The sequence below is a fragment of the Zootermopsis nevadensis genome, unplaced genomic scaffold, assembly GCF_977971745.1.
Source record: "Zootermopsis nevadensis isolate Lab colony 2312 unplaced genomic scaffold, Znev_1.0 Znev_ptg000050l, whole genome shotgun sequence".
Lineage (NCBI taxonomy): Eukaryota > Metazoa > Arthropoda > Insecta > Blattodea > Termopsidae > Zootermopsis > Zootermopsis nevadensis.
This window is the reverse complement of record NW_028259182.1, coordinates 4902583-4926667: the sequence shown is the minus strand read 5'-3', so window position 1 is coordinate 4926667 and position 24085 is coordinate 4902583. Positions and strand designations below refer to the sequence as shown.

Here is a 24085-nt window from a genome sequence, read left to right as displayed (position 1 = left end):
AGCACGCCACAGCCAGACAAAATTTCGACGATACAATTTTATGATTTACTTCAAAAAACCGAGTACAGCTCATCTGACATCTATATTCCATTACTTTCGCATATGGTATAATATAATCACGTTATAAAATCTGATGCTAAATAAGGTTTAAGGCGGGGGTTATCAACAAACACTTTTGTGATATTGCATCAGTCTGTGCAATGAAAAATATTTACATAAGATATTACGCTGTTGACTATTTATAAATTAAAGCTAATAGCCTAACAGGCTAATTAAAACAACATAATAAATCTTTGTTTAAATCTTGTCAGTCTAATCACAATAAAATTCCTATTAAATATTAAAATATTACTATAATTAACATTTAAATATTTAAAATATATTAAAATGATGTTCTCTATCGAAATGTTCGATTTACATTAGAACATCACTTTTTACACGACATGTTTCAGTTCTAAAAGAACCATCTTCAGGTGTATAAAATTATATAAACTTAAATATAATTTATTAAATGCAACTTTTAGTCAGATGTTTATCAGATATCAAAATGATGTTTTCTTTCAGATTTTATTGTATTTTTAATATCGTATTCCAAGTTGTTCTGATAATAAATCTTTTAAATAAAATTATTGAGCAGTCTAACATGCCAGTCTGTTTGTAATAGCAAGTTAGGAGCGTGTTTAACGAAGTGCTGTGGACTTTCAATAAAACGACCTCGCAATATGGCAAAAGGGGTCTTAATTCCGGTTACTCGTTTGCTCGAGGTTATAAGTTATGCCTTAAAGCTTTAATACCAAATCGCAGTTCATTACTCTGAAGTCAAATTTTGAGGTATTTTGATTATAAACAGAAGAGACTGAATATGGCATCTGTGAACACACATTAAGTCGCCAGATCCTGTTTTTTTTACTCGTGAATTCGCTTTCAGTAGTAATATATAAACACTGAGGTCGTTACCACTGCGTGGTAATTATAAGTACCATCTGCTTTATCAATTAGTAACTCAGCATTGTTCCCACACAATATATTAACAGTGTTTCGTAATATTTTCAGAACAAACAGCGATCATTTCCCTACAAATCATCAACTAACTCATCTTTGTAATCGTGAAATGTGTTTTCTTCGCGGTACGGGCTGGATTCTTAAATATTATTTGAACGAGCTTCGGCTTCAAATTTAAACTGTTCCCTATACACGAAAAGAACTGTCGAAAACTCGATGTGATGATGGAGGCAGAAAGAGTCTCCGAAACGCTGGATCACAACTCGATTCTCATATGGCTGATAGCCAGAGAAGACTTTCTTGTACTCAGTCGCTGTCGAAGATTCAAATCTTGTAGGGAAGCATTACTTATGAGAAAATACCATTTCGTCGACTAGAATATGAAGGAATGTAATTTATTCGAATGTTTTTGCGCACATTACAAGTCATCAGCTGTAATAAAACTTCCTCTTCACGGTGATTCAGAGCTACCTTACGGAGTAAAATTCGCACATGGTACACGGCCAGACGCAGGTCCTATGACGCGAATGTAAGGCATACAAAGATCCTTAAGTCTTTAAAGCCCACTTGGTTTCGTCTTACTACCATGCTGTAACAAAGTCAGATATTCGAAGGAATTTATTTTCGAGATTAGTGACAATTATGAGAAATAAACCCGAAACACTTCCAATATTAACCAACAAACCACAGTACAATGACTCCTCGCACACGACTTATTGAAACCCATTTTTAATATTATCCTAGAATGTGCACGTTGGTTTTCCAGCCCGTCTCATTCCTTGGCGTCTTCAAATCAAAACTGCGCGCGGGCATTTCTCATCTTTCCCGTGCGTGCTACATACCCAGATTCCTCCGTGATTTGGTCAACCTAATATTATTTGGCGATGAACACGAATCATGAAGGTCCTCACTATGTAATTTTCTCGGTCAGTCCGTTCCTTGATCTCAGGTTAAAATATCCTCGCGTCATTCCGTCAAGTTTCACGCATCCGACGTTTTCGTACGTTGCAGCTGGCAGTACCAACATACGTTTACAATGAAACGGATTATCCAGCGCCGATGTTGGCCAGAAATAGGCTGTGCTCTGCAGGAATGCTGTTAAGAATCAGGGCAGCTGCTTTCTTCGCAGACGTTTATGTTCGTGAGTTCACGACTAATTTAAACCGGCGCTGTAACTGACTATATAAACATCTGCACCCGCCATTTGCGTTAAGGGTCAGAGATCACCGCTCTTTTACAGGCGTTGTATGTTTTGACAGTTTTTATAACAAAAATTAGAAGATAATTATTCAGAGGCTGGACTGAGACTGATTAGAGCAAATAAAGCCAATAGTCAAAGATGTAATGAGTGACTGAACATCACTTCTCGGGAGAAACAGAACTTTAGACAACTTTTTTCATAATCTCATTATGTCACTGAACGAACGTATTGAGCTTCTGTGACGTAACTCGGTGTTCATTTAATCCTTTTAAACAAAGACCATTTCGTGATATACTCACTTAACTCGTTGAAATAAACGTCCCTCCTTCTTCAATAACCAACAATTCTTCATTTTGTATTCACACGCTTCGTACGATTCCCAAAGTAAACAGCGATTAATTAATTAAGGACTTCCACATAACCTCTAGAGGAGTTCTCAGGCACTACTCTAGGACATATCCAGGATTTCTCCAGGACTTCTCCACGAATTCTCCAGGACAACCTAACCCACTGTAAAACAACACAACCTTATCTAACCTAACCTTATCATTATTATTTTTATTTAGTGTTCTGTCTGACGACAGGTCCATATGAACAGGATCCTTCCATCCTTTTCTCGGACTGGGACCTGTTCATATACGTTCTTGGCAGATGATCCAGAAGTGGTTTGCCATTGCCTTCTTCTGTGTGTGAATGGAGTAATTGTTGGGATGCCACGGAGGAAAACTCCGTGTTGCCTAGACCACGGCCTTGCCCAACACAAGTTATAAATTCGGGCACCGCCGGGAATCGAACCCGAGACCCCAGGATTACAAGGACAGCGTTCTAACCGCTAGACCACCGTGGCGGTAACCTAACCTTACCTAACTAAATCTTACCTAACCCAACCCAACCTAACCCAAAACGGAACCTAATCCAATGTAACGTTTCCCAATCGAACTTAAACGAATCCAAAATAACCGACCACCGCTTAAACATCGTTAATTAGCTGAGCTCTGTAATGGTGAAGTGTGTGGTGTTTTCTTTGCGGTACGGACTGAATTTTTAAATATTACGAAGACGAGCTTCAGTTTCAAGGGGTTAATTTTAACCAATCATTTTAATTAAAAGTTTCCGACTCACCGTTAGCCAATGTTCGAATTCTCGGCGGTCTTTTGAGGTTTTGTGCCACGCTATTTAACAAATTATAAAGCACAGAATTAAACAAGCATGAGACGCAAAACTACTCTGATATTCGGATAAACACTGAACCGCTGTGAAATTTTTTTTAAATAAACATTTGCTGGAAAAATGACTATTCTTAATGCATGAATAACTCAGCAATGCCATATTCTAATTAACCCTTTCCAAGCTGTGTTGCTCAGAAGTGAAACTGGGGTCCCTTTCGAAGTTCCGCCTTGGAGATGCAATAGCCTTAATTTTCCAAATTACTTTCGTTGGTCAGTAGAATAAATGTCTGATTTTGATAAACATTTCCATAACCGGGTAGCTCGATTTTCTGCAAACGAATTGAACCAATGTTTGAAATTCGTGTGAAAATACGTTAACAAAATTTTATCAAAATATCATACCTCGTAATGAATAATTATTGGACACTGTGTACCTATTCACGTATTTACATGCCAGCAGCAAAGGACACTGTCGTTTCGTGTTTGTACTCTGGTTATAACATTATACATACAAATAAATATTCCACTACGACACATTTTCCTGCAAACAAGTAACTGTCAACATGCGGACGTACAAACCTCAGCGCCGCCAAGTGAGGTCTAAAGGTACTTGATCAGTCAAATCTGAAAACCAAAACAGAGACAAATGGGGCTCGAGTTTGTTCTTGGCTTATCTGAAGACGCGTTCGGTATCTCAGGACGCACGGCTTCAAACAGATCAATCGGAAAATACGACTTTATGCACGAAACAATAATGGGGCAAGACACGACGCGGTAAGAATGAAGGGACGTGCTAATCGGCTTTGTCAACAATTTGCAACGCTGCCAACTTTCTCTGGTACGAGCTGGCTTAGTGACAGTGAGTCAGAACTCAGTTTAATTCAGCTCGGCAACAATGTATAAGCCACAGATTGCAAGGATCGAACACAAATGTTTCACGGTGGTGTAGCGGTTAGAACGCTGGCCTTGTAATCCTGTGGTCTCGGGTTCGATTCCCGGCGGTGCCCGAATTTTTATAACTTGTGTTGGGCAAGGCCGTGGTCTAGGCAACACGGAGTTTTCCTCCGTGGCATCCCAACAATTACTCCATTCACACACAGAAGAAGGCAATGGCAAACCACTTCTGGATCATCTGCCAAGAACGTATATGAACAGGTCCCAGTCCGAGAAAAGGATGGAAGGATCCTGTTCATATGGACCTGTCGTCAGACAGAACACTAAATAATAATAGTCGTAGATGGGAGGATAACATTAATATGGACCCGTCGTCAGAATGCTTGCAGCTGTAAATGTTAATTCGTTGTCGCGTATTCTCCAGATGAGCCAATAATTACGTCACAATGAATTTTGTCGGGTGGCAAACAGACCGGTCGCTTTCCGGAGTTGTCCTCCCCCCCGCTCCCCGCCAGGCACTACGGGGTCCTGACTTCTCTTTTCTCTGTAACAGAAGAATTGGGGGGGGGGAGCACTGAGCCGCGTACCTAAACCCCCCCCCTTGCGTGTTTTGCATATTATTGCACCTCGTGGTGAAGGCTTCGCCCCTTCCTCTGACGAGGTAATGAACGAAAAGGCTGTATTATCTGTCCATAAAATGTACAATAACTCTCTATTCGCAGGTATCGACCGTCTCCATCTTCTGTTTTGTTAAGTCAGCTTTCGCTCGTTCCCACAGAGAAAATATTGTATTCGAGAGGAACACGAGATGTTTCCTACATCGGCGGAGGCCCGGAGTCAAAGCTCCACGTACTCTTTAACTCGATAATAAGAGGCGTGTGGTTAGCTTCAAGCGCCGGCCGCTTTACCAAAGTGGAAGTAACTCCGGGTGAAAGCTTTGGGAGTCGGTCTGGATGATGTGGCGTGGAGAATCGAAACCAGGTAACGCAGTTAGGAAACCTCGTCAGTCCATTGACTGCGACCTCATCGGTCGTACGGCTCGACTAAACGCGGTTCCGAAAAGCAAAAACAACTTACAAATGTCCGCCAAATGTAAGAATCCGAACACAAACTCGTGGGGTCGATTAGAGGGGAATTGCGGTTGGACGGAAAATCGCCCTCGGCGAGGTCAAAGTGCAGAGTCGCCCATCCAACAACAGTTCACGTCCCCCCTTGAGGCGATGGGTCATCACATGTCTGATCTTCCGAACAAGGAGGCTGTCTCGAGGGACGCCGAGATTCGCCAGGCTCCACGAAAGAATATCCAGCGTGTTCGGTGACCTTGAGTGACAGGTCAGACGACTTTCTGCAGAAAGGTCCTTTCGACACTGGCTTAGTCATTAGGGAACACGTACTGACTCACATCACGCGTGTGTGTGAGAGCTGACGTGCGTCATAGTGTTTTCTACAACCGGCGGTCCCCTCTTACAGGGTGTTCGAAAGTTGTCCGGCGTAAGAAATAAAATGTCCTTAGTCCAGGATCGTTCTCGTTTGCTGTCCGCCTCCTCTGCAAGTCTCTGGGTGTAATGACATCCTTTGTCAACCTTGCCGTAGCCACTACAAGGGCTCCCACAAAGGTAACACCAAACGCCCAACGCTGAAGAAGTTTCAGACACGAGAAACTGAACAATCACGAAAGCAGGGGGGGGGAGGGTGTCTTTGGTTGCGCAGAGCTGCAGACAGGCTGCATGAATTGCAAATGTCTCCTTGGAAGTCGACTTAGGGCAATGGTCGGTAGGAAAATTCGGACAAGTCAATCAGAAGACGTGACAGACTGATGATGATGATGATGATGATAAAGGCTACTACTAGCTGAAAATTAAACTCTAAAACAAAGATTTCTTACACGTGGCAAGCGTTGCAGCGAGCGCTTAAAGCCCTTAGTAGGACAATCCATGGCCTGTCGAAAAGAACATCGACCAACCTCAACAGTCAAAATTTAAGTCCACGAAGTTATGCTGTACCCTGGGGGGGGGGGGGGGGGGGTCCAACAGAATTTTGAACCTCTGAATTCAGATTTTTTTGTATCCTGCAAACACACGAAGATGCCCCCTGTAAAAGTACCTTCACCGTCGTAAAAGTAATATCAGAACTCATATGACGTACTCCAGAATGTGGGGTATAGCATTTACAGTAATTTACGTACATTCTAAAATAATCATTGAATGAGCTATACTTTGATATCACATACTGAATCAAACCTAACACACGCCGCGGAAAACTTTCAAACAAAGAAGAATCCATTCCAATCTCTGCGTACAATAAAAAAGACGCCATGCAGCGTGAGATTGCAACAATGCAAAGATGTCCCGGCCAATAACGGATGTACTTAATTCTGCCGGTAGATGGCTCTGGGACTAAAATATTAAATCGCGTGGGATTATGGTCCCAGCGCATGGCTGACAGAAGACGGATAAAGCGCAAATGTCGGCGGTGGTAACGAGAGAAAAAAATCTATTAAATCCACACAACTGGTACAGGCTTATCGGAGTATGTCTTGAAATTAATAAAGCTCAGAACATAATGTAGGCGAGGTACAAGGAAATCATGTGCAGTGTTGTCAACACTGAGGGGCGTTGGCTTTTAACGCTGATAAAAGAGTCGAGATTTCGAACTTACTGTTTATATTTGTCGCATTCTTTTACTTCCGTAATCGGTAAAATGTAGAACGGTACGCAAAATGGATCAGGGACACGCAGCGGGTGAAGACTTCCCCCCCCCCCGGGGGGGGGGGAACCTACTTGCAAGTGAAAACTAGCACAAACTGTTCTGTATACAAAAACAAAACGATTGTTTGGTCTATGATAATATACTTGTATTCTCGTGGAGCGACTGAGTACAATCATGAAATACCTATGCCACAATTCAACCTTCGTTTCTGGCAATTGGAAACAGACGACGACTGCGACAGTCACGTGGAGCTAAAGGCCTTCAAGGTAATTTCCGTTTTAATTAAAGGCAATATTCATTGTTTCTTCCGTCAAATCGCAATGGTCGAGGCCCAATTTTGTTGCACCATAAAATGAAGACGTATATGTACAAGGTGAAAAGGCTTCTTTCTAGTCCGTTCGATTCATGCAGTCGATATCTGAAGTAAACAACGAAACACGAGGAGAGAAGAAAAAAACACAGGTTATGGTTACTGAAATGTGTCATACAGACAAATGTCCATTCCACCCAATCGGGTTGCCAGCGACAGTGATCTGGTATATGGCAAGATACATTTCAATGACAAAGCTTTAAACTGATGAAAAACAAACACATTATAAATGTTGTTCTGACAATGGTGTTTTAAATTAAACCGTGTCACTTTGTGCGATTTAATTATTAATGTATCTGACAGTAACAGACACGCAAAAAACAATGAAGAATGTAATTACTGTGACGAACGTAACATGTAATATTACTATGATGTAATTGGTAAGCGATTGATACTAACACAGCACAATAGTATATGTTTTAACAGCACACGTTGTTTGACATTTAACTTCAATAAACAGAACGTTTGTCTATACCCTGGCGTTGAAAGCTTCTCAACACATGCCCACGCCAAATCCTGCATCCTAAACTGGATGTGACGTAATGACGAATAATCTTATTCTAAAAATCCCGCTCTCAGGAGTATCTTGTGCATGATAGTTGACGAATTGCGAAATAAATCTGAGCTCAGTTCATGTCAGCACCCCATACTTTTTTTTTCACACAAGTAGCCAGATTAAGTAAGACGCAGATTGAGGTCACACTGTGGGCCGTTTGTTCACAAGGCTGCCATAATACCCTTAAAGCTATCACAAGCATACAGGAAAATAGACTAAATACCAAAAGAATGTGTACTCACATGTGTACTCCACACGACGAGATGTCAAGTAGCTCCTGCACACACACGCATACACACGATACACACTGTAAATAACGAGAGCTCGCGTTCAGCAGCAGCGCCAATGCACACAGATCACGCCACCAACACAACCACCTCACTTCACCAGCGGCTATACACTGCCGCGATGCGATGCGCCATTGTCTGACCAGCAGTGTTGCCACGACAACCTCACGCGCATGGGGAGTGAGTGGGCGGTTGATCTTTGCTGCTTGCTCAATCCCTTTGCTTATTTGAAAGAAACCTATAGCCAAGAATTCCTAAACCGACTGTTCATTTATTAAGTGCAAACACAAATGATCTCTGACGACAAATTGGGAAGAAAGAATCACTGGCCATACCACTTATCTGTGATGATAAACCCCTGTTGCTTGTTATATTACCCGCTTTACACAGCTGCTTTGCTTGTACTTCGGTAGGAACTATGAGGTTAATGTGTGCCATAAACTCTACTTTGCACGAACGAGATCGAATCCCCCAAGATGTATCGTTCTGAAATGATGGCCTTCGTGCGGTGGGGCACAAAATCAATAGTCACAGGAAAACATACGGGCAACGAAAACAGTTGAAGGTGAACGCCGAAGTTAGAAGACCAATTCCTTACCTACGAAAAGTTGGTAAACTTTTATCAGAAACTCCCCCCCCCCCCCCCTATAGCTGTTTCAATGCATTCACGTATTGTTCATTTTCGTGTAAACATGGAGCAATACGTAGCAGAATCGATGATTTAGTACAGATAACTCTGAAAAACAATTTTAGATCAGAACTTAACTATACTGTATAGGCTCTGCGATGTCACACTTCTGTTGGTAGCGCTAAGTCTCAAATGTTTTCAGCTGTAAAATCCGGCCCATCGGAGAATAAATCTGTCACAATCACTTAACAGTTCCCTGATTTGAATATAAAGTCGGCTATCCGTCACTTCTAGCTTGGCCAGTCTTCGTATGCTGTCTACACTTGATCACATTCATTGTGTCCAATTTACCGATTTAATATGCACAAAACAAATTATCTCGTTCACAACACCTGGCAACGTCTATATTTTAAATCACAGTTCCTGTTATATCCTTTTCTCATCATTATTATTTCGTCAAATAAGCATCTGCAGCTTTTAATTAATGGCAGGGGTTAGTCACTCCAACAGATGTTGTCTACACACGGGATGATGGATTTACACGAACTGCATAGCCAACTGTAGGGACCACATTACTTGCTTGTTGAATTCCGTAGTACACTCGGCACGGTCTGGTCGATTCACGTCACGGCCAGGTAGAATGTTTGCTGTTCGTCTACAAAGCCTTTGCACCAATTAGGTCTGTGGCCATCGTACCAGTCTCTTTATGAGAATTGGAATTAATTACTGAGGCTGCATACCCATTAAACCAGGCAGGTCTCGAGGACCGACATAACCACTATTAACAGTGAAGGTGCTGTAATCATACCAGTTAAACATAGAGGCGTCTAAAGAGCTATTTTGCACGAGTCACTTGTGAAGGCGTTTGCATCCACTGCTCCAGTTAGGTTAATTGTGGATTCGCTTGTAAATCCATGAAGCTAGTCATACACGTGGCACTATAGCCAGAATCAAAGGTTCTTTGTAGAACTGAGGGTCTCATTAGTCGGCGTTACAACCACGACGGGTGGCGTCGTCTTAACCAATTCAAAGGGCATGAGAACAGCGGTGTATATACAGTTAATAGGCTAGAAGGAGAAGGGATTCTCTAGATGCTGTACTGAACTTAAGAGAACGTCTATATAGCGTCTAATAGGCAGGCCGAGAGGCATCTGTACAGTCAACAGTGGCCTTTATATAACTATTGTTACAGACACGGTTCCTCCAATCAGATGAATAGGGACTTCCCGATTTAAATTGTAATGCTGCATACTGTGTCTGAACTTGCCGAGGAACTTCTTCTCTGCATGTCTTTTGTTTCACTGAGTTATGGGTTGAGACATCTGAATTATTCAGAATGTTTTGTCTTCTTGTATGCCATGTAAAGTTTACAAATATAAAAACTAACCTATTTTGTGCGCATGTTAAATTTGGACAGTGACAAAATGCAAAACAAATTGAGATTATGAGACCAGAGAGCTTAGGAAAATACTTTAACTAAAGAGGATGAGATGGGCAGGGAATATAGTCCTTATGGTGGATGACAAATACTTGCAAAATTTTTGGCTGGAAAGCCCAACAGGAAAAGCTCAGGACGAGGACCGCTAGCAAGCTCTTGTGAGCGTGGTAAACGTACTAGGGTTAGAGTCCGTCGACTCGAACTATATAGGTAACTCTTCCTGCAAAGTACAGATGAATTTGAATACCTGCATGCCAGCCAGTCGGAGGCATGGTTAAATAATAAATGCAACTTTGGTAGGAGATAAATACCGAGTAAAATTAACTAAAACAGACTCGCCCAATGATCACCGAAGGCAAACGAATGAATGAACGGTAACCAATAAACACACTGCAAAGTAACAGGGGATTAACAACTTATACAAATTTAATTTCAAACCAATCAGAAATGGCAAATCTGAAGTAACATGAATGACGGAGTAAATTAGCACAAGGAACAAAAGAAACAGCAGAACATCGCAAATTATTCACCTTACCTCACCAAGTCTTCCATCGAGCATGATTAGAACAAGTTCTCCCCTTGTTCTGAACGTCACGATGTTTCGCGGGTGGGATAACGCCCACACAATTGCGGGGGTTCGTACGGATTCCACGAAGGACCACACGATTGCAGGGCGCAGAAATGATGGAGCCTCCTACACAACACGGCAAGCTCAAAAGAGTGTGACGTAGAGATAAGAGGAAAATTGGGGGAGGGGGGCATAAGATCTAGAAATTAAACAGGACAAAAATAAAGGAATGTTCTGGGACCCATCTTCAGGCAAAACCAATCTGTAACTCAACTTAATTTTCTTCAAAATACTATCAGAAGAAAACTATTAAAATTTTGCTAATCACACGCCGCAACTGACGCGCATCGAAAACTCCATTCACCTCACGTTACCTACAAAACCATCCCACTAATGATGTCACGAGAATAAAATCACAGCAGATATTCTTATCTGTGAGGTCCCAGGTTCAAATCTAAACCTGAAGACGAGCAATTATTTTAAGTTAATTTATAATTATCTCCAACTCCGTACAGTATCTTCATTTGGGGGATGCCCGTTTCCTTCCTGATCCATTCTAATTCATTATGACCCGACACTATGGAGTGTCAGCCACTGACAAGGCATTAATCCTGTAGAATTACAAGTAATGGGTGTCCACGACAAAAAGACGCAGGGTTTAGCCTCAAACATTTAATCTCATCTCACAACCACCAAGCAATTAGCGTACATCAGATTTACAGATTTTCAAAACAAAGTCACGTACAGTCAATGAATCCGCATCTATTTCACAGGCAGCGCCCGATTTTTCTGCGTAAGCTTTCAGATGAACACGTCCATTTTGTTTTTTAACTCTGGCCTCGAAATACAATAATCAGAAATAAGAATTAACTCGACGGAAGATAAAATGTGGTCGTCTGTATAAAAAAAAAAGTCTAGTACGTGGAGGTACCACCCGATAATAAAATAAATTAATGTGAAACTGAGAACGCTTTTGTCAGTGAGGATCGCCGGCCCCGCCGCAAGGAACGTCAACGCAAATAAACACGCCCTTATTCATTAGAAAGAATTTAATACATACTCAGCATGTGACATAAGAGGTCCTACAGAAACATATCAAGATACAAAATTTATTTTATAATAAAGCATGGCGACAGCAACCGTGTTGCTTCGCGCGCGCCCTTCTGTTCGCCGTTACGGCGTCAAACTCAAATGACATTTTACTTACCTAATACAGACACAGTGACGAGAATCAAATTGCGTATTATCCTGAACAGTTAACATTACAAGGCTTACAGCCAACTATCATTTATTCAAATTCACAATTTTTTTTTATATTTATTTTTATAGCAATTACTTCAGTTGGCTTTTCTTTATTTCACTCAATAATATAATACGATACAGTTTGGTGAAACTCCGCCGGCTGGGGGAGAGATAGATAGAGAGAGAGCACTTTGCCCCCCGGGCCATGAGACTAGATGTGGATCTGCAGACAGGCTGGCAAAGTGTTCTCACGGAGTTGTTAAGATGACCGAGCCAAAGAGAACGAAGGGCGAGTTAGTTCCCTTCCGGCAGCGGCTCCGCTCCACAGCGCGGTTACTGCCGATCGGTGGCACGCAATTTCTCTTCAACAGCTTCTTGCGATGCTTCGGATAGGTCAGTGGCCTAAAATAGGAAGACATGAATAATCATCTGCACAGCTTTCATTTTACGGTACTTGCTACCTACCGCATGTTTCAGGCGTCCGCGGTGGACGCGCGGTCCGAGGCGAGGGCCTTGTGCCGCTGGGACCGTGGGTTCGAATCCCACTGAAGCCACGGATGTCTGTCTGTGTCGTGCTGTCCTGTGAACAGGTAGAGGCCTCGCGACGGGCCGATCCCCCGTCCGAGGAGTCCTACCAAAAAAATGTCTACAGATCGAGCCAACGAAAAGTTGGGACCTGCGGTGCTCAGGCACTTCAAGACCGGGTCGTTCCCAGTATGTTTCAACCTAACCAGGTCACCTGGCCTACAATTCACGAATGACGGTGGCAGAGTTTCAGACGCAGCCAATCATCATGTTCATGCTCAAATGGGTAGCAATGCTGTTTGTGTTACACGTCAATATCACGTTTACACGAGGCGAACTAAATTTTCAATTGGCATATAAAAATGTTGTCACTTCAAATTCGGAGCAGATGAAACTTGTACGTGTGTCACGAAGTCCGACGGCAAGGGCTGTGCTACCGTTGTGCTACGGATCTTTATCACCCTTAAAAATACATAGACCTCAGCAGGGTTTGAACCCGCGAAAACCTCGGGTCCAGTGGCAAGTCACCAACATTGTACACTTGTTTATTATTCAACAACGGTTCATAATTTCTACGAACTGGAATTGATACCGAGATCAACTGGAAATGGACACTGAAATATCCAAGAGACGACGTCTCAATCGCCGTCTTCAAAGTGTACGCAGTCCAGTAAACCTTTTGCTAAGAACACAGAAATAAATAGACTTTGGAGACGCATGCGCTTAAAATGATGGTACCGTAATTCCAACCGTTCGTTTTGTTGTTGCATCTGCCCGTATATGGACCTTCCCTACGTTTCGTCACTTACAGTCGTCATATCTACTACGTATTATCTGCCAAATTTGAAGAAAGACATCGTGATGACTTTTATGGGACGTTAAACTACGTTCTGCGGCAAATAAGACTCTATTTCACCTGAGCATCCACATTCGCTATTAAGTGGTTAGCGTAAGAGGCCACGTACGCAGGTCGTAAGCCTTTAAAACGTCGGTATTTACCTCGAGTCCACACGTCAGAGCCCAAAAGAAAGACGCCGACATCTTCGGCACGGAGGGAACCTCATTCTCACATAACATGATCATTTAACCATATTTTAATGACGCATACCTGAATGTACTTCTGAACACCAACGAGCGATTTCTTAAGGGCGTCGAAGCTGGATGAATACAACATCTTCTTCTTCACCTTTGCAGTGTCAGGGCACCAGGACATCAGGAACAGCTTCTGTTTCTTCGATGCCTGCAATAACACAACGGCAACAGATAACGAAGGGCCTCTCGTACTTGACGACGACCAGAACTCTGGTCCACGCTTGAACAGTTCTACGCGCCATCTTACGGTACCTCAATAAAACGCGATTACTTTTTCATTCACCGCATTTTTCTACATTTCAACGACAACCTGAATGAGGCGAACGAAGACCGAGAAGAACGACGACGGACTTTACAAAATTAATCCTTACTGACACGTTAAATTTTACAATCCATCTTGACGAGGTAGATGTCGTCAAGTGATACATTTCTGAGGAGTATAAATGCTTCGGTGCAAAGATTTAACAATTTTGCCACGTTAAGAGCGTGTAATTGGTAAAGGGCTGGCGAAAGCAACGCGTGTGACGGCGAAGTGTCGCCACAGAAGTGGAAGACGTTGGCTTATACACTTTACACGGACATTTTTTTATATCTTTTCTGGATTTACCTGATAATTTGCAGGTAAGGGGTACCAACTGTTGCGGAAATTTCAGCCAGAGCTGTAAAAAGGTCCAGAGGGAAATTTGCCAACAGGATACCGAAATTGAAATGCGGTGACATACGTGACGACGACTTGGAAAGACAAGTGAGACGTGTACAATGACAAATGGAGATATACCGCCAGTAGAACGGGAAAGTTCATAATCACAGGTTAACTGGCGAAGGAGATCCGAGTGGACAGAGACTTTTTTTACCTGCTGAATCCGACAATACAGAATAGTTAATTTGCGATGCTGTGCAAGTTTAGTGGGGGGGAAGGGGGAAAAAAATTACAATTCTGAATTATCCACGCGGAAGTCAGCCTTCTCTTAAGACGAGCGAACACGAACATTTACTCCGCATTTCCGTGCCCTCGCTCTCAGAACCGAACCCCATCAATTTTTTTACTCAAACCAACTTATCCAGACAGGTTTAAGTTCTTTGAGGGTACAAGAGAGTGTAACGCAACGAACGACCATAAAAAAGGTGGGCAATTTCACGAATCCATACCTCAGAAGTCCCTTGGCATTGGTGCGTATATTCAAAATCGAACAGTCCATATCTGCATTCGCCAGTGCCGCCCTTCTGAAGGTCTTCTAGGAACTGGTCGTAGGCCGCATTACGTTCACCTTGAACACAAAACAGGAATCCCTTCACCTATCTTAATTTCAGACTGTTAACGTAGTCTTTGGCGAAGAGTACTTTTGATCTGGCTGCACCCGATCAGAATAATCTAATTTACATTTACAAATGATAAATTAAAATTTTTTTAAACATATATTTTGGGTTGAAACAGATAATATCCAAGACTGCAAAAAGGTAAATAAACATCTAACCAATCACCTCTTAACCTTTTAAGCGCCACCTGCTTTAATAATCAGTAACTCAGCATCTGGTCCAGATAGAACATTAATTTGTTTATAATGGCCCTCGGAGCAAACAGCAACAACTATTTGATCGAAAGAGTGAACTGTCTTTTGTCTTCAAAGCGTGGACTGAATGTTAAAATGTAATTAAGCCTTCTTGGGCTACGAGCCGTGTAAGGCGGGGGTTTAATGGAGAAAACACCAATGTTTTTGAGTTTTATTATTATTTAGTGTTCTGTGTGACGACAGGTCCATATGAACAGGATCCTTCGATCCTTTTCTCGGACTGGGACCTGTTCATATACGTTCTTGGCAGATGATCCAGAAGTGGTTTGCCATTGCCTTCTTCTGTGTGTGAATGGAGTAATTGTTGGGATGCCACGGAGGAAAACTCCGTGTTGCCTAGACCACGGCCTTGCCCAACACAAGTTATAAATTCGGGCACTGCCGGGAATCGAACCCGAGACCCCCCCCAGGATTACAAGGCCAGCGTTCTAACCGCTAGACCACCGTGGCTACCTTGTTTTTGAGTACGAAGATAAATCTAAATCATAGTATGAGTTCCTGGATTCTGTCCGTTGTCTAGTATTCCAAGCAGAGGACAGAAACATCCCATTTACAAAATTTACCAACAGAATAACAAAAAAAGTCCCCAAACGTGTCATTATCATACGAATGCCTTACCTATAACTTCAACGTCTATCTGCTTCTCGTCTCTAATAAAGAAAACCACGTATCGATGTTTTTTATCCTTCTTAATTTCTTCATACGTAGTTTTACACACGTCAGACACTGTGACTCCAGAAGCCTGTAGGACCAAGAAACATAATTAGTTAACTCGTTCATGGGCACAATTTAATTATAAAACAGTGCACAAACATGGCAACTTTCCGCTCTGTATAAATATGACCAAGCAGATCCACACGACTACCAACTGACGGAATAAAACTTCACAAAAAAATTCGACAAGGTTAGATACAGTACATTTGGGCCCACAATGACACAGAAATGAAAAATATTATTGACAACACAAAAAATACAACCCAAACAAGGAGTAATGTTTGAAACGGTCCAACCCCTATTTAATTACCAGTAAAAATTATAGTGACACTTAGGAAGGGGTACGATACAAATAACCTCGTCGGGGTTTCTGTAAAACGTCTTACGTAATTTACCTCGATGCTTCGAAGTTATATTCAAAAAAGACGCGGTTGGGCCATCAACTGAAAAATGATCTGAGGTGCACAAATTACCAGATACACATTTGGTTCGTTAGTTACGGACCGGAAGTCAAAGTTTAACACGCAGAGAAGAATGAACACGCAAACTGTCAGCTTCCTGTATATACAAGGGCACAGACAGAGTATGTGGGGGGGGGGGAGAGGAGGATAGGAGGGGTAAACCATTTCGTCCGGTGCTGTGGTTTCGCCAAAGCATCGCCAGGTAAAATATCACAATCTGAAGCCAGACTCTAACCTAACACGCAATTTACAAAGTCTCGCGGTCTTCATAAACTAAACACCAAACTTCAATCGTCCAATCAAATGTACTGCCACTGTGACATACGTCAGAATACGAAATGGTTGCCTTGTGCGCCCCGCAAACACTACGCCCAAGCCCCCATAGCAACGAGCCCGAAAATCGCGAAACAATGTCTGGGGGTAGAGGACGGTATAAATCCTGCTATGGGAGTGGCAAACATGTTAATTATTCTTAAATATATATTTTATTTACTGATCCTGAGGCGAGAAATGTCTTACCAGGAAACTGCAATGTTATTTCCTTGAGTAACGTGACGAGACACACGTCAGCGATAATTAACGGAGTGAGTCGAGCAACTGCTAACAGCACGAAATGGTGGATCCTACATTTAACCTCGCTAAGAAGACGTGCGCGATGATAATTCTGTCAAACCACTTCAAGAATTTATTTTCATCTCCCTCCTCCTCCCCCCCCCACCTCTCTTCATTGATTACGTGGTTGCGGCATGACCATATATAGTCAACAGTTGGTATGTCATGCGCAATCAGCAGGCAAAGGAAAGGATACCAACTTTGGCCGCCGCCAATGGAACTATTTTAAATAAATTTCTGCAATATCACTCGAAACCCGTCACTCACATTACAAACTCGGGTGTAACCCAGTGTTTCACAACCTTTATTACCCACAGCGGCACACCCTAATTTGTCAAGACACACGATGACACGCCACGAAATTTAGTCTCGCCAAAAAAAAGCGAGTACGACAACGTTGCAAAAGTTTCGCACATGTAGACTTCCAATATTTAAAAAAAAAAAAAAAAAAATCCTACATCGTCGGACCAACAGAACTTTTGAATCTGACCGCCATATTGTAACGGTTTTTAAGCGCCAGTACCTGTGTACTACACAAACGCAAAATGAAATTTGAAGATGTCGAAACAATCTACCAACATTTCCACAAGGCGTTATAAACCCAGGCCACCAACAATTATATTTGTTTGAAAAGGGCACAAGCGACGCGTCGCTGTTCCCGATATCAGCTGCCAAGTCACAAGAGCGAACGCCATCTAGGGGATCACTATACCCAGGGCAACTAATTTGGGCACAATAAGTCTATTTCTGAGGGGGGGGGGGTCTTCATCAAAATGCACGTGAAACCTTCCGTCTAATTCCCAGCAACAGAAATATACATTACTCTCCCAATTGTAACTGACGACAATTTTAAGTTGCGTAAAGCAAATTCACGTTCGCCATTTTAACGATTAATAACTCTTTGCAGTTTTATGTATTTTACAGTCTTGCAAAAATGGCACATGGAACCAATTTTCGAGATTAAAAATTACGATCTGCGCGCGCATCAGTTATGTTCTGGCTTTTAAATATGTTATCCGGTACTATTTATGGTCCGTGAAGAAACAGACAATTTTAATTCCGCTCTGATTAGTATTAGCACATACAATGGTTCCCCTAACCTTCAAATTCCCAGAACGCCTAGGTCGTGTCATCCGCGGTTGGCGAAGGGCTGCAACGTGCGCATACTGACAATTCTTCCTGGCTCTTATCAGAGGAAGGTGGGGGAGGGGGTCATTTACAACGGTAAAAAAACCCAGGCATATCAGACCACATGTCCATGCACCCCAGCACAGTACCAGTTAAAAAGAAAAGTATTCCAGAACATTTGGGTGGCATTCCAATAACACGCCAAGCAGGGGCAGGGATAGGCTACACGCGCCTCTTTACCGGCATGATTAAATTTTTTCAGAGCTGCCCCCTTGGTCACTTGACCGCAAGACTTCCGTGACGTCGCGAGTGGTCAATGACCATTAAAGACACTTCTTTAACCTCTAAAGTAGCGCCGGCATCCACAACTTGATGGCTAGAAAATTAAAACAAGGCCAGATTCGAACACGTGATCAATGAATGGGGGTACGCTCAAAGATGTAGGCGTCGCGTAGTCTCGCAGATAGCGAGACTGCACGGCGCTGCATCTCAGAACAGCCGTCTTTATTCTCGTCGACGTGAGGTCGATTATGTTGGGACAAGGTAAAAGAAATGGGGGGGGGGATGTCATATCCGACAACCGACGTTCGCCTGGGACTGAGAAAAAACGCTTGGAAAACCTCAGTCGGAGTCGGTCAAGACTCGAACAAGACACCTCCCGAACATCGCTTGCGCAAACCTACACAATATTGCAAGTCACGACAATCTATACATAGCTATTGCGCATGCGCCACTCCTTTCGCTGATTCTGACAGTGACAAGACACAGAACGCAAGCGATAAGATATCACGGAGTTCACGTTATCTTTTGGTGATGAATGCAATCCCCACAAGCTCAACATTAGACGTGTATCGTCTTTTCTAGAACTGCTAGAAGGGACAACAATGAGCAACTGTGATGAAGGGCATTCGAAAGCAATGCCTCATTCTTCCTGCCCTCCCCCTCCCCACCCGTTATGACTCACGTCGACACAGTAATAATCACCAGTTAATGCAACTGGTTACTCACCTGTAATAAAAAAACACGAGAGCGGAGCGAATTTAACCAGTCATACACTAATTAATGTCTACACGTCTTCGCCACACAACCAGCAAACCAACAATGGGGCAGTTGCAACTAACGGGACACAAAACAAACAGCTGCTTCCAAGTGTCAGCGAATAAAACAACTAATCTCAACTAGTCAAGAAATTCATGGCCTTTTATGTAACTCCAAGGTTCACACAACAGCCCCAACAATGGTCAAAAATGAATTCAGACCACAATACCACGGCCGGTGACTTCTAAATGACAAGTTTTCCAATAAAAACACATGTCCCAAGCGTGCTACACGTTTCGCCCATTGTAACCTCCTTTACTGCAATCCGAAACTAGTGCAAATTATGAAGGTTATCATTACGCAATTTTCTCCAGCCATTAGTCACTCCTACCCGCAGCACCTTCACGTCTACCAAAATCAACAAAAATCCAATAACCAAACTTCGACGCTTAAGTCACTAACCCATCAGCCAGCTACGTTGCCATTTTGTTCAATTATGAACACACTAAATACAATACAGTACAACATTTGAACAAAACAATTCTTGTGTGACGAGGCCCTTGGAAAATGCAGATATCAAGGAATGGGCACCTTTAAAAGGGGTTCACTACCACCTCAACATTGCTACAACCCCTATGCAACGTTAAAATATACGCCGAATGGTCATATTACTGGAGAAGCTTGGTACTGGCTAATCTCACGAAATGCCTCAAGTGACATGGCACAAAATATGGCACCGTTGCCAAATAACGGTCCCGGAAAACTACCAATGCCAACAGACTTCAAGTCTGTCCAAACAATTCACACGATATCCTATGGAAACACATTAGCACGCAGCCAATACTCAATACTGCGTTCACGAACGACCTTCAGCACGTTTGTTCTGCAATGAACCCCCCCCCCCCCCCAGCGCAGACCACTCGCGAAAGTATTCAAATGTCGTCATACCAACCGTCACGAAAAAACACCGTATTCTCAGCTAGTTCAAATCCAGTCTCATTGTTACGAGATTTATTATGTTCGTCTCTGAAGTAGACAATGCCCATTACGTTACATTTGGGTTTCCGAACAATGCACGTCTATCATCGTATTTTAAAATCAACGATTTAGACTTTGAACAACAATAACAGACAAGTCTCGAAAGTCGCCAACTTCGAACACTTTCTTGAAAACAACAAACGAGCAGCTTGTTTAAACGTCAACTAAATCGTAAAATCATGGGCTTTCCACAGCATCAAATTGGTCCAATTTTTTTTTAATGATATCTTTAAGAATCGGATGGTATAAAAATTGTACCAATGTTTCAAAACATGGCTGTCTGCAGATTCAATTCACCAGCACAAACGGGTTATTCTGAAAACAATTTACCCTACACTGCAAATCTGGATAGTAATCGGGAAAACATCACAATTAAGGCGATATTCTTGTCAAGGCCGAAATTTTGGCATTCGAATTCATACAATTTCTACACGCGATAACTATCGCCCATTGCTTTGGAACAAAGCTATTCGCCTTACAAGCACCCCCGCCCACAGGAACGAGCTTTTAGCGACATCCTCTGGCGTGGGATGGCCCGAGAGACTATTTTGGGAGACTGGAGGTTAGTGTCGTCCCGTAGGTCTCAGTCCATCCCTCTACCCTCGGTACGTGTTACAATTGGGTTACTGAAGACGTAATGCACGATCTATCCCGTCCACAGTTTTGCCACTAAAACAACTTTGTCAGAAATGCTAAAATTTACCTTTGCATGGTGAAAATACGAAATCACACATCTCTTACTACAACCCGAGAGATAAATTACGTCCCAATAAATTAATAAAACAACCTCAACTGACTAAATTCCAATTTCAGGATGTAACATTTCCTGCCGTTGAAATCCTTATGCCAACAGAAATTCTCGTTATCAGAACTGTACCAAGTTATGTTTAACAGCCGGTGCAAAAAGCTGAAGAAACGAGCAATGGGATGATCCACACAAAACTTTTCAAGCTGCCAATCTGAAACAGTTTACTTGGTTTCAGAACGACCAAATTCATGTCAATTAAAATATCTTCATTGCTGGGCCACAAAAAAAAATCCCTAGCAAAGACTGTAATTTCTCACTACGCTAAACTTGTTTCATAAGTATTGAATGTTTATTCAGACACTATTATTAGCCCTTCTGGGCACCAGCATCACTTATTCCTTTGAAACTGAAGACTGTCTAAATTATATTTCAGAATTCAGTCCATACCACAAATAAAACACGATTCCTCTCTACTGTTGTTGTTTCTTGGCTCTACAACCCAGCTGTGGGTTTTTACGGTCTCCTTTTCAGAGGTTTCTTGGTATTTGAAGAGTGCATTTGCGAGTAGTGAGTGACCAGCCCACTCACTCTGATTCCTCTCTATTACAAAGGTCAAATGGTTAATGCTATTTAAGTACATAACTATTGTTTATTCTGAGAATCATATTGAATCCATAAATACAGACTGCAAAGTTATTAGGCTTTAAAAGTTTTAATTTTTCTGAACATATATCATACTATCCTCCATACAGCATCTCAGTATCTTCTACTTCACTTCACCAAGAAACAGTTCACACTGATATCCGTCAATGGTAAGGATGTTTGTACGATGCAGATAACTTGGATTCCACAAAATCTGGCTACTGGCTTAGCCCATAAGACTAAATTACAGCTTGGTGCAGCAGTATCTCAAAATAATTCACAGCTAATGATTGTCTTCTAAATTATTCATGAGTCGTTGCTCATCTACACCAGCAACACAAATCATTACAAAACACATAAAAGCAGGAGAGATAAATATGACAGTTACTACAGCAATTCCATCAGCTATCAAATATTTCTAAAAGAACACAAGTTAGCACTTGAAAAATCACCAATGAAAATTAAACTAGCACTAGAGGTCCATATGAGAGTTACTTCTATAAAATAAAAATGAATGTAACCTGTTTACAACTCCTCACCTTCATACTTAACTTACATCTTAACTGAATGTGATACATAAGAAATATCTTCATAGACAATGGAGCACTTGGTAATACCTGACATGGCAAGTTAAATGCTTTTGAAGGAAAATGTCAAATTCCCTGTGTAACATACACAATTCAAGCACACATTAAAATTATGCATGTAAAAAATTATCCTGCTTGTATTTGTGTAACTCAGAACACTAGTATATAATGATGAAATGGAGGAACGATTATATTATTTCCACTGACACGAACTACATTTATATAAAGATGATGAATTTGTTCCTTTCAGAAAATACTCCCAGAACATTCTGGAAAACCTCACACTAAAACCAATGCTTAAACAATTATACTGCAAAACAAATCCATGATATTGAAAACTTGCTGATACATACCAATGTTACATTTGTATTTACAAATGACGGTACTAAAACCATAATTTAGATACGAATGAACTTACCTCCAATTTACTAACAATAACGTAGGCATAGGTTGTATTATTCAAAATTTAATGAATAAGTTTATTAGAAAACAATGCAATGACAGAATCTATTTTTGCACTCCAATGTGTAATCCGACCGCTTCTCCTTTAGGTTTAATGAAAATGGCGGCAGCCGGCATGTATGTCTGGCCAAACACTGATAGCAGTTTATAACGATCCATTCACAAAAAAATACCAATTAAAACTAAAATTCATTACATTCTTATTAACAAGCTTGTAAGTAAAGAAACTGCTTACCATTTCCCCTGAACAAAATCCACTTCACTCCTATTACACCGTACACAAAATAATACGACTACTCTGAACGGAAGGGTGTTTCGCTTCACGAACGACTGAATTCTCACGTAAATGTAGTCTGAACCGTATTAATGCGCAAAATCGTTTCATGAAAGAAGACTCCCTCCGATTGGTTAGATTTCAACAAATACTCCAATGGATACCGACCGTCCTCCAATAATATACAATGACTCATTACAATGTAGCAATCATAATTATTCCAGTAATGACTCCTTATATAGCCTTAATATTCCTATAAACATAATGTTCTACATTCCCCTAAGTAACAAGAGTCTATTTGAAACTAGAGTCAATTGTAGGGTATGTCAATGTTGTTTCACACAGAACTACTTTCATGCCGACCGTAGACTTTGTCATGCAACGCGGTTGTCTATACTGAACACTCAATTGAAGGTTCTTTAAATTCGCGTTTAGCTTTTTACGCAAAAAAAAAAGTTAAAAAGATTTTACATCTCCCTGTCATTACAGACTACGTATATCCAAATTATATTAACGTCTAAAATTAATGCACATTTCGCTTCGCGTCTACTTAGTTAAACAAATCACATCCATCTCACACAGTTTATATCCATCTAAAACAGCGAACCAATGAATGAAAAGTCATAGGGGATATTGCCTAATATGGTAAGGAGGGAATCATAACATGTTACTAGCCCTGAATCCCTTCCATATTTTCTTACCATACTTAATCAGATTATGATAAGAAGTTTAAATACACTTCGTCACGTGACCGATATGTTCCTTCAGGCAATCGAAATAATTACATACAAATGCCAGAGAGTAAATTTACTTCTGAATTAGTTTGAAATGTACAAATGGGGGTGGCAGTCTTAAGTTTTTGTCCACATAAGCTAAACATTTATTTAATTCATCCTGCTGTAAAACATGAAATGTTTTTAAATTATTATTAGAATTTTAAATTTCACAATACTAGTAGTTAATTTAAAAAAAATATTACATTCTTGTATTAGAATAAAAAACAAGTTAAAAGAATGTTCTAATATCACACACAAAAGTCAAAAGTAAAATTCTAACTACAGGGCCATGTAGAATAGGAAAATTGTTTCCAATTCTCTCTACTTTAAACAATGGGAACTACAACAAACAA

The 24085-nt window shown here is 41.4% G+C and overlaps 2 protein-coding genes across 4 annotated transcripts in view; both read right to left on the bottom strand.

Annotated features, from left to right (window-relative positions):
- The window catches only part of LOC110838525 (uncharacterized), a 139633-nt gene extending 131351 nt beyond the window's left edge, over positions 1 to 8282 (bottom strand). The window contains exon 1 of one of the 2 annotated variants that reach the window (XM_087361094.1): positions 8144 to 8282. The gene's annotated coding sequence lies outside the window, so the exon portion shown is untranslated. The remainder of the gene's footprint in view (positions 1 to 8143) is intronic. The other variant, XM_087361095.1, reaches the window with a different exon arrangement.
- A 3571-nt stretch (positions 8283 to 11853) lies between these two features.
- Positions 11854 to 23073, bottom strand: tsr (Cofilin/actin-depolymerizing factor homolog tsr). 2 transcript variants are annotated; one of them, XM_022081800.2, is made up of 5 exons: positions 22918 to 23073; positions 15871 to 15994; positions 14831 to 14949; positions 13698 to 13829; positions 11854 to 12466 (listed from the first exon to the last, which is right to left on the bottom strand). In XM_022081800.2, the coding sequence occupies exons 1-5, from the start codon at positions 22918 to 22920 to the stop codon at positions 12398 to 12400; spliced, it is 447 nt and encodes a 148-aa protein (XP_021937492.1). In that variant the 5' UTR covers positions 22921 to 23073; the 3' UTR covers positions 11854 to 12397. The 2 variants fall into 2 exon arrangements, with proteins under 2 accessions (XP_021937492.1, XP_087217222.1); XM_087361096.1 differs by lacking the exon at positions 22918 to 23073 and adding an exon at positions 18408 to 18429.
- Positions 23074 to 24085: the final 1012 nt, after the last annotated feature.

What these genes read in the sequence shown, in the direction of transcription:
- tsr (XM_087361096.1), bottom strand. An exon ending in GATAGACGTTGAAGTTATAG is followed by an intron (nt 14,950 to 15,870) that starts GTAAGGCATTCG and finishes TTTGTGTTCAAG; the next exon opens with GTGAACGTAATGCGGCCTAC. An exon ending in AATGCCAAGGGACTTCTGAG is followed by an intron (nt 13,830 to 14,830) that starts GTATGGATTCGT and finishes GTGTTATTGCAG; the next exon opens with GCATCGAAGAAACAGAAGCT.